Raw genomic sequence first — 11,799 nt, forward strand, 5'->3', positions numbered from 1 at the left:
TTAAAACATGCGCCTTGTCTCCCGGTAGGACTTGAACCCACATCCTGCGTGCCTCTCCGGGGTCCATGTATTAACTTACTACTACGGGAGACATCCAGTCATGTGAAAGTAATATCCACTGATCGATTGTTGGAATCTATAGGAATCCTGAGTAATAGTCTGGAGAAAGGTAGTCAAGTGGATTCAGTCTATATTGACTTTGCAAAAGCGTTTGACCGTGTCCCGCACAGAATTCTCCTTGCAAAGATGGATCGCCTAGGGTTTCCAGCTTGGTCACTTGATTGGATTGCTTCTTATCTGTTGCACCGACAGGCTTTCACGAAAATTGGGAATTCACGATCACGAACTTTCGACACCCCATCTGGAGTACCGCAGGGAAGTCACCTTGGACCCCTTCTGTTCATAGTTTTCGTGAATGACCTATGTAATACTTTTCAATCCGACACTCTACTTTATGCTGATGACTTGAAGCTGTTCAGAAAAATTAGCAGTTCCGTTGACTGTCTTGCCTTACAAAACGACATCGGCAGATTAGAAGACTGGTGCCGCTTAAATAGAATGACGGCAAACGCCAAAAAATGCAAGATAGTCAACTTCACTCGTGCACGTAACACAGTCAACTTCGAATATCAACTCTCGGGTTCAACATTGGAGAATGTCAAATCCATTCTCGACCTGGGAGTGAAAATTGACAACAAACTAACATTCGCTGAACACATCGCGCTCACGTCTGCGAAGGGTTTTGCTGCATTAGGATTCTTGCGTCGTAGCACGAAAGACTTCGACGACGTCTATGCACTGAAAGCAGTGTACTGCTCTTCGGTTCGTAGCATTATGGAATACGCCGCTCAGGTATGGGCTTCTACTCAGAGTACACACTGCTACCGACTTGAACGTGTCCAGCGAAGCTTCGTTAGGTACGCTCTCCGGCGACTTCCTTGGAACGAACCACTTCGACTTCCGCCGTACGAGCAAAGGTGTGCTCTGATAAGCATTGCTTCTCTCGAAAAGCGTCGTACCGAGCTACAACAAACATTTATTTTTGATGTCTTAACACTAGAAGGACCGGCAAATTGAATATACCTATTCGGACCGGGACCAGTCAAAATGACTGGTAAAGGGGAAATTTTTTCTATCATAATATTTTAAACTTTTTTCTTTTGAAATTGTTTTGTTATTTATTCGATATCATTTTTGTTATAAAATGGAAATATTTTTTCACCATGGGTGCACGGAATCACCTCATTTTGGCATAGTTGACGAATGCGTGTATGTCATAAAATGAATATTTCAAATAATAACCAAAAAATTAAAACACATTATCAATCTAATTATAAAATCATGTTGAATGGCTATGGATATTGACCATGGGTGCACGGTTTCACTTCAATTTTGTTTTAGTATATGTTTTCTAGCATCCATCGCTCTGAAATTTTTGCACACATTGCCTTTAAATTATACCTGATATTGTAGGTTTTGAAGCATATTTTTTCTGTAAATAGAGCAATTTACCATGGGTGCACGGATTCACCGCTATTCATCCAAAATCATTTTTTTTAGCATGCTAAAGGTAAAGAATAAAGACTTTTATAGATGCAAATAAAAATTTGTGTTATATACACGGTTTTTCACTATGGGTGCACGGATTCACCGCGTTGTAATCAAATATTGGCCCTTTTGCAAATTTTTAAAAAGCATTTTTATAAATCTTAACTAAACCAAAGTCGAAACCATGTCTTTCATGTTCAGACATAATGATTTCAATAACGATTTTTATTTAAAGTTCCGTTTTTTCATTCCTGAAAAGAAATATTTCAATTTTATCTTGAAATAATAAATTTATTTAATTTTTATTACAAAACAGGTTTTTGCAATCGTACATTTATCTGATAAGATCTGATCAACATTCAAGAAATTGGAAAACGCTTACCATGGACCGAGTTAGTTTTAGGGATTATATGAATCATGTTATGTCGTGCGGCGGAAAACAGTAAAAATAAAAATAATGAATCAACATTGTCAAATGTACACGTTGATTTGTTTTTCCTTAAAAGTTTTTAAATTGACGAATATTGCATTTCAAATACCTATCATATCTAACTCAAAAGTATGTTATGTTCTGAAGCAAGTTGAAAACTATTTCACTCTATATAATTTACAACGGTGAATTTGCAGCCATTCCGTGCACCCATGTTGAAATATCCGCATCCGATGTGGTCTATCAGATAGGCTGGCGCGAGTCTGGTATAGGTATGCCAGGCGTACTGGGTTCGATTCCTTGTATCGGCAAGAAAATTCTTGCGTTCAAACCCCATAAGTTGCCGACAGGTAAGATGTGTTTCCTCTTATAATAAGTTTGTTCAATCAGTTGCCAGCTGGCCAGGTATATACATGGGTGCCGGAATACCTGTAAGTGAACTTGCATTGGAAATTTGTCGAGCCTCATAATCTAAGAATGCAAGTGAATACATACTTGGGCAGAAACTGCGGCGAATCCGTGCACCCATGGTGGATAACCAACATATAAGAATATATCGTTCACCCATGTTGAAGTATCATTTTAATTATTCAGTTTCATAGCTGACGTCTTCAAATTTGAATAAATAAGTACTCAATTCATAATAATTTTACACATTCTAGTTTAGTATAAAACATATTTATCACCTAAAACTTCTCGATTACTCGAATGGACATGTATTAAATCTAACATAACTTTTACAAATCTTGATGAAATTTCACCAAATTTTGACAGAAAGTTCGATTATAGTTGAGCAACAAAACAGAACAAAAAAATTGGGAGTCAAGTGCTTGAAGCGCCACACAGCGGCCAATCCGATAACTTTTTCTTCAAATCTTCACGACTTCACATCGAAAATCAATAATTTCATAACGAATGACACACTTCTGCCCACCATAAATCAAATAGAACTCATTGTCTTGAATGTAGCTTGCTAATGAAACCAAAAGCAAGCGAAAATTTTTTATCTTGTTTGAGTTATAGGGTTGTGAATTTTACCAGTCATTTTGACTGGTCACGGTCCGAGTGTCCATGGCGAAATTTTTCTCGCTCACTAAAAGAGCTAGTGAAATAAAAAATACACAGTTTTGTAGAGATTCAAAATTCATGAAAAGTCGTATTTTTTGCGAATTTTTAAAGCGAAGTATGCAAAAGATATTCAACAAACAAAGTGTCCAACCAGTCATTTTGACTGGTGCGGTCTTTCTAGTGTTAACTAATCGTGTTGACTCTGCTTACGTATTGGAACGCGTCAACCTTTACATATCAACGAGGACACTACGACAACGTCAGTTCCTCTGGATACCTTTTCACCGTACTGCATATGGCCGAAACCATCCCATAGATAAATGTTGTGAACGTTTCAACTCAGTGTACCATCTTTTTAATTTCGATATGTGTAAACGTAGATTTAAATTAGAATTAAGTAGTATGTCTTAGTTTTAAGTTAGTCTGTACGGTATTCCAACCAAAGATGAACTAAAAAAAAATAAAAAAAAATTGTTCTCCCGTGTGATCATCATAATTTTCGTTGTCTATTCTATTTCCATCATTTCATCTTACGATAGTTGGACTCACATTTTAACACTTTTAGCATGGCAAGATTTACTTTTTTTATTGTTCCAAAAGTTTGTTAAAAATCAGAAGAATAAAAAACACAAAATAAAATGGGGCCTGAAATTTTTTTTTAGAAGAATATTTCAAATCAGCATAAAAATTCTGTTGACTATCGTGAATAGTCAACACCTGTCACATCTATCAAATTGAAGATGCTTCAAATCAGCATACGAAGAATGGATTTTGAAGTTCAAACTTTCGGTTTTAATTCTGATCTTGTTAGGTTATTCTTCTTTTAAAAAAGGGTTCAATACAAATGGTTTATTGTATTTCAAGTCGAATTTTACAATTAAAAGTTAGTTTCAATTCGTTCGTATTCAATTAGTTCAATTCAAATTTTTATAAACTTTTGGGATCAAGTTATTTTTTGCTACTATTTAGTACATTCATTTTTTGAACTGAAAAATTTACATGAAAAAATCTCTATCGGGAGGGGGAGGGGGGAAAGGGAATAGTATTTATCTTACGTAAAATTGTCTCAACAACTCTAACATTCTCGACAATTGGAGCCATCTCAGTGAGGTGTAATTTGACCTTAATAGCCCTGAAACAGAATATTTCCCATTGTCTTGAAAACATGAGATTTACAGCCATTTACAGATGAGAAGATATTAAGAAGAGTTCTGTTTTGCCTCCTTTTACCCCTATATGAAGATTATGGTATTCTATAAAAAAATTCTACTTTAATGTTGATGGATTTCAACAAAATTCATAAAAGAGGGCTCATTTAAAAGGATCCTGTGACATTTTATTAATCTTCATGAAACTTTCACATCACAGTATAATGTTCCCCAAAAACCGTTTTACTGGAAAATTTGTCTGCTCAAATTCATTTTCACAAAGTAATGATTGTTTTCTTCTGGGTAATAAGGGGCAAATGGAATATTAGAGGATAACTGTACGAGACGCACCAGCGGGATACAATGGTCCATTAGGACATGGAATGACAAAAAATGACAAAATTGACCAAAAAGACAAAAATGACAAAAATGACAAAAATGACAAAAATGACAAAAATGACAAAAATGACAAAAATGACAAAAATGACAAAAATGACAAAAATGACAAAAATGACAAAAATGACAAAAATGACAAAAATGACAAAAATGACAAAAATGACAAAAATGACAAAAATGACAAAAATGACAAAAATGACAAAAATGACAAAAATGACAAAAATGACAAAAATGACAAAAATGACAAAAATGACAAAAATGACAAAAATGACAAAAATGACAAAAATGACAAAAATGACAAAAATGACAAAAATGACAAAAATGACAAAAATGACAAAAATGACAAAAATGACAAAAATGACAAAAATGACAAAAATGACAAAAATGACAAAAATGACAAAAATGACAAAAATGACAAAAATGACAAAAATGACAAAAATGACAAAAATGACAAAAATGACAAAAATGACAAAAATGACAAAAATGACAAAAATGACAAAAATGACAAAAATGACAAAAATGACAAAAATGACAAAAATGACAAAAATGACAAAAATGACAAAAATGACAAAAATGACAAAAATGACAAAAATGACAAAAATGACAAAAATGACAAAAATGACAAAAATGACAAAAATGACAAAAATGACAAAAATGACAAAAATGACAAAAATGACAAAAATGACAAAAATGACAAAAATGACAAAAATGACAAAAATGACAAAAATGACAAAAATGACAAAAATGACAAAAATGAGAAAAATGACAAAAATGACAAAAATGACAAAAATGACAAAAATGACAAAAATGACAAAAATGACAAAAATGACAAAAATGACAAAAATGACAAAAATGACAAAAATGACAAAAATGACAAAAATGACAAAAATGAGAAAAATGAGAAAAATGACAAAAATGACAAAAATGACAAAAATGACAAAAATGACAAAAATGACAAAAATGACAAAAATGACAAAAATGACAAAAATGACAAAAATGACCAAAATGACCAAAATGACCAAAATGACCAAAATGACAAAAATGACAGAAAATGACAGAAAATGACAAAAATGACAAAAATGACAGAAAATGACAAAAATGACAGAAAATGACAAAAATGACAAAAATGACAAAAATGACAAAAATGACAGAAAATGACAGAAAATGACAAAAATGACAAAAATGACAAAAATGACAAAAATGACAAAAATGACAAAAATGACAAAAATGACAAAAATGACAAAAATGACAAAAATGACAAAAATGACAAAAATGACAAAAATGACAAAAATGACAAAAATGACAAAAATGACAAAAATGACAAAAATGACAAAAATGACAAAAATGACAAAAATGACAAAAATGACAAAAATGACAAAAATGACAAAAATGACAAAAATGACAAAAATGACAAAAATGACAAAAATGACAAAAATGACAAAAATGACAAAAATGACCAAAATGACCAAAATGACCAAAATGACCAAAATGACAAAAATGACAGAAAATGACAGAAAATGACAAAAATGACAAAAATGACAGAAAATGACAAAAATGACAGAAAATGACAAAAATGACAAAAATGACAAAAATGACAAAAATGACAGAAAATGACAGAAAATGACAAAAATGACAAAAATGACAAAAATGACAAAAATGACAAAAATGACAAAAATGACAAAAATGACAAAAATGACAAAAATGACAAAAATGACAAAAATGACAAAAATGACAAAAATGACAAAAATGACAAAAATGACAAAAATGACAAAAATGACAAAAATGACAAAAATGACAAAAATGACAAAAATGACAAAAATGACAAAAATGACAAAAATGACAAAAATGACAAAAATGACAAAAATGACAAAAATGACAAAAATGACAAAAATGACAAAAATGACAAAAATGACAAAAATGACAAAAATGACAAAATTGACCAAAAAGACAAAAATGACAAAAATGACAAAAATGACAAAAATGACAAAAATGACAAAAATGACAAAAATGACAAAAATGACAAAAATGACAAAAATGACAAAAATGACAAAAATGACAAAAATGACAAAAATGACAAAAATGACAAAAATGACAAAAATGACAAAAATGACAAAAATGACAAAAATGACAAAAATGACAAAAATGACAAAAATGACAAAAATGACAAAAATGACAAAAATGACAAAAATGACAAAAATGACAAAAATGACAAAAATGACAAAAATGACAAAAATGACAAAAATGACAAAAATGACAAAAATGACAAAAACGACAAAAATGACAAAAATGACAAGAATGACAAAAATGACAAAAATGACAAAAATGACAAAAATGATAAAAATGACAAAAATGCCAAAAATGCCTAAAATGATAAAAATGACAAAAATGACAAAAATGACCAAAATTGACAAAAATTACAAAAATGACTAAAATTACTAAAATGACAAAATCTAAAGTATCAAAAATACATTTACGATTCTAACATTGATCAAATGTTGACCTTCAAAGACTTGTGGCGATGACAAATCCAACGGTTGAGTCATCAAAATCTTGATAATACGTTTCATTTTCTGATCCAAAAAAACTAATCCATTTTTTCGTTTCCTTCCATTCCAGAACCAGAACGCCGGCACGCTAGACATCAGCGCCATCGGTTTGCGGGTGCGGACGGCTAACGGGCGGGAACCGTTGGTCACTCCCTTCCAGAACATTGCCGTCTGGTCCGCCGTCAAGTTTGTGGTATCTTCGTCAGAGGGTGGCGCCGCCTTTTTGCCGCTAATCACCGACCCCGAAAACATCGACAAACAAGCGCTTTTCCGACCATTGAGGTGGGTATCCTTTGTCTTAAGAATAGTATTTTTAATGATTTTATTTGTGTTTTTGTTTCAGTGCCGCGGATAAGCGTAGACTGTCGTCGGGTTTGCATTCACCTCTGTTTGCCATTGTAATGCGTTCGAGTGCGATGCCTCGACAGCTCGACTGTCACGGGTTCGTGTGTCAAACACCGGAGGATGCGATCGTGATCGCAGCCACCCTGTATCAGAGCCTGATGGCTCACATGAGCGGTGGCGAGGTAACTTCGTAAACTTTGGTGCGAGACGAGTTACGATCCTATTGATTTTTTTTTCGATTTTAGAATCAACGAACACGAAGGCCCAAGAATCGGAACGGCGTCAGTTGTATAAGTTTAGCGAGCAGTACGACCACTACAAACATTCACATACAACCGGGATCTACAAAGATGTCCTCACGAAGGTCCAGTGCCAGTCAACGAAGTTTACTGCCACCACCACCGAGACCGCCGAGGAAGACGAAACGAACGGCCACCAGCTCGCTGAGTGGCGAAAGTGACACCATGATGGGTGCCAACGAAGCCGACACTTCGACCGACGATCGAAAGAAACGATCGCCCAAGGGCAAACGACCTCCTCCGTTGCCTGCGAATCCTCCAAGAGCAAGTAAGTGTTGTTTCAATTCTACGGAAAGGAAACCTTCGGTTTGATCTATAATCTTACTTTTCAGTATCGAATCGCCCCTCGCTGGACGAGATCTACACCGATCGGAGCCACTCGAACGACGACAACCCGATGATGTCGAAAGGCAAGGTGGAAGGAAACTACCCGGCTCTGTCGGAGAACTCCGGAGGAGATATCCTTACGCGAGTAGCAATCCCTCGGTCGGGTAGCTTCCTGAACACGGCCGGTCTAACGCGGTACAAATCGCGAGCCACTAGACGTCACACCGGAAAACCCGGAGGTGGAGGTGGTTCGCCGCTAGGGTTCAGCGAACTCTTCAACGAATTCCGACTCCAGGAGAATCTACACTCGCTCGATGACATCCTCAATGCCATAATCAACTCGGACGGTATGTCGTTCAATGACCTGAAGCCGATCTACAAGGAGTTCTTGTTGAAGCTTGCCGTTACGCTGACCAAGGACGAACTGTACCAACGATCGAAGAGCATCATGCGACGGCAGAAGAAGAAAAAGTTGAAGCGGAAGAATAGCAATGCGCAGGTAGGACTTTTAACTGTTTTGAAAAGGGGCTTAGAATAACTTCCTTTCACTTCGTAGAACCATCGGCGTAAACTATTAATCGGGAAGAGCCTGAAGAAGGTTTTTCGTTTTGGTAAGTTTCGCTCCAAAAAGCAGCACCCGCGAAATGAAGACGGATCAGGCGGAAATGTACAGGGAGGAGAGAACAATTCCAGCTTCATCGGCGATGAAGGGGAGGGACGAACGATTGGTATGGATGGGAAATCGTCGACCAAGCACGCCTCCAACGATCAGCTGTCCTTGGATTTCAACAAAACGGCCGATAAGAAGGATCGGTCACGCATTGGGACGAGTGGTTCGGAGGTTTCGGACGCCCGACACGAACACACACTGACAGCACATCACAATAGGAACAGCTCGAGCGGGTGAGTTTGTTTGAAACTATGTTTTTGTTGAAGCGTATTGAGACTTCTTTCCATTTTAGATACGTTTCCTGCTCGGAGTGCAGCTACGACTCGGATGCTTGCACGTGTACTTCGGCTGATCGCTGCTACTGTAGTCTTGGTGGTGACGACATCAATGCCAAGCTGAATGAAGCCAACCACAGGAATTCGTTGCCAAGCTGCAAAAGTGACGACAAGTGCTACTGTTCGATGGGCGAGACTCAAGGTGAAGAAGAAGGATCAACCACCTGGTGCGATACAGACAGCTGTTTAAGCCAGGAGAAGTGCTACTGCAACCCACGACCTGGACCTATGGCAGTCTGTTCTGGAAAGCCGGCACAGGGTGGCAAGAAAAAGGTTGACAAACTGGCCTTGGATTACGAACTCTTCACCGTAGGTGGAGGTGGAATGCCTGTAAACCCCTCGGAGGCTCTGAGCGTTAAAAAGACCGTAGAAGTTGCTGCAGAATTCGCCGATGTGAAACTCAGTCAAACGACGGATATCAAAAACCTTAAAAACGAACAGCAGGAGTATCTAAAAGGCAAAGGTGATCACCATGGACACAATCATCATCACACCCACAATAATAACAGCAACAGCCACAAAAAACGTAGCGATGGCAAGCACGGAGGTAAATCTTCACACAAGCTTCTCAACAAGAAGGCAATCGTTGAACAACCCACTGCCATCAACGAGTACCACTACATTCAATCATCACAATCAGATGTCGCCACCCGGAAGCAACTCGCCGAAGGCAAGAAACCAACCAAGCGATCCTCCTCAAAATCCTCCGATCACTCGTCTCGCACTGCCGTCGGCTCTTCCCTGGGACTCGAAGACTCCCTCGGTTATCTACCGTAGTAGTAATAGCCCAACAACCCATTTTAAACACTAAGACACGCTTGTATTCGCGCTAAAGCAGTTAGCAAATTTAAAGCTTTCCCCCTTTTTTCCTGAAAGTAAACGCATTGCTGGCAACACTGGCTCCACTCATGGAGCATCAGTAGTTTTGTCAGTTCCAAGTTTACTCTCAGTGAAGAACTCGCTTGCAGCTCTAGGTTAGGAACACGTACACTGAAAATATAAAGCAATCAACACTGACAGTGACTCATTCTTGAAACTTTAACGCTCACACACACAAAATGAAAGCATTTATATTGATTTTCTACTTTAAAATGAGGATTTAGAAGAAGGAGAATCCTGCTATCGGTAATGGAAAACTCTGTAAATTTTAGATGTAAGATAACTTTCCCACACAAAAATTTCGATTAAAAAGCTAGAATGTAAACATGCGGAAACTATTCGTGGGAAAAGTGTTGTTTAGTAACACAGACATTGAAATCAATAAACTTGAAAACGAAAATTAGATTTTAAATTCAAAATTAAATTCAGAATTCATTTCAAAATTCAAATTTAGTTTCAAAAATTCAAATTCTGAATTCGAAATTCAAATTTAGATGCAAAACAAAATGTTACTAAGCGCTCTTTCCCGCCCGAAACTCACAAAACTACGGCAATGTTTTTAGTTACTATAGATAACAAGTGCAATATAACCCAATGACAAGTTTTTAATGACATAAGCATAAGCTCGAAGAGTTCATAAGTCGATTCAAGGCGCCAGAAAAAAAATCATCGCAAAGCAATATTTACCCAACCTCGTGCAATAGGAAGCTCTTGAGTACGAAAAATTATTCGCAATAAACGTTAAATAAAGAAAGTTAACAACTGCCATTGTTTTTCTACGCAATAAAGCAATAACCTCGAAGCAAAATACATAACTTTACATAATTAAAGTTAACTTTTTATAAGGAAAACAAGAATTTCACATGACTAACATCAAATTTGCATTAAAAGAAACATTGAAATTTAGCCCAAAAACTTGACCGTGCAATACAATTACATCGAGACTCTGCAATGTGCAATTCATGGTAAACAAAACGAAACAAAAACGAATCTTATTTCTATTTCGTTCAACGAACTCTAGCGTAGGCTTAAGATGGATGCAATAAAGAGACAGTAACAAACAAATTTTCTGTTTAAATTAGTTTGATGATTCACAACCCCTTTATGGAAATTTAAAAAAAAAAAACCAACAGAAAACCTAAGTAAACCATAAATTTACAAATCGTGGTAGGTTATACACTGAGATAATATCTCACCTATATCGTTGAATAGAATTTGTTTTAAGCATGAACAAAAACATACGAGTACATTCTTCCAATAATTATGCTCCATAAGCTTATCAGCAAAAGTTTTTTGGCAAAAATCTACCAAGTACGGACATTTTTTTTTTCAAGTGTATCATTCTCATTAAAGTGATTACGACGCAACTTGAGACGCGTGCCTCGAGCTTTGTTGTTCTTGTTGTTGTTGTTGAGATTACGAATTTGCAAAACTGATGATCGTAACAAGCAGCTTCACGGAGCTGAATTTGTTGAAAAATATTTCTACATAATCAAATTGAAAACAACGGCTTCATAACAATCTCCTGATAAGGCGGGACTCACTCTTACCGAACATAAGGTGATGGGATCGCGCCTGCGCCCTGATGTTGTCGTATTTACTTCACAGGGTCCACTGAGAGTAAAAATTTTGTAAAAAATGTCTTATCGATATTATGACCCAGAAAAATATCAGATCGATAAGCATCAATTTCATATTTTTTGGTCTATAACCTCAACAAAAATATCTTAATGCTGATTTTTTTTAAGTCTTTTCCAAAAAAAATGCAATCGACATTTTTCTCAGTGTGGATGTCAATGGTCTCGTGT

The 11,799-nt window shown here is 36.0% G+C and overlaps 1 protein-coding gene across 2 annotated transcripts in view; it reads left to right on the forward strand.

The window, feature by feature from the left end:
- Window positions 1–11,038, forward strand: part of LOC129756329 (uncharacterized) — a 104,329-nt gene extending 93,291 nt beyond the window's left edge. For both annotated transcript variants that reach the window (XM_055753179.1, XM_055753180.1), the window contains exons 3-8: window positions 7,207–7,418; window positions 7,480–7,663; window positions 7,727–8,048; window positions 8,113–8,606; window positions 8,664–9,010; window positions 9,070–11,038. In XM_055753179.1, the coding sequence (XP_055609154.1) occupies window positions 7,207–7,418; window positions 7,480–7,663; window positions 7,727–8,048; window positions 8,113–8,606; window positions 8,664–9,010; window positions 9,070–9,889 (2,379 nt within the window). In that variant the 3' untranslated portion in view covers window positions 9,890–11,038. The remainder of the gene's footprint in view (window positions 1–7,206; window positions 7,419–7,479; window positions 7,664–7,726; window positions 8,049–8,112; window positions 8,607–8,663; window positions 9,011–9,069) is intronic.
- Window positions 11,039–11,799: the final 761 nt, after the last annotated feature.

The sequence above is a fragment of the Uranotaenia lowii genome, chromosome 3 (genome assembly GCF_029784155.1).
Source record: "Uranotaenia lowii strain MFRU-FL chromosome 3, ASM2978415v1, whole genome shotgun sequence".
NCBI classification, from domain to species: domain Eukaryota; kingdom Metazoa; phylum Arthropoda; class Insecta; order Diptera; family Culicidae; genus Uranotaenia; species Uranotaenia lowii.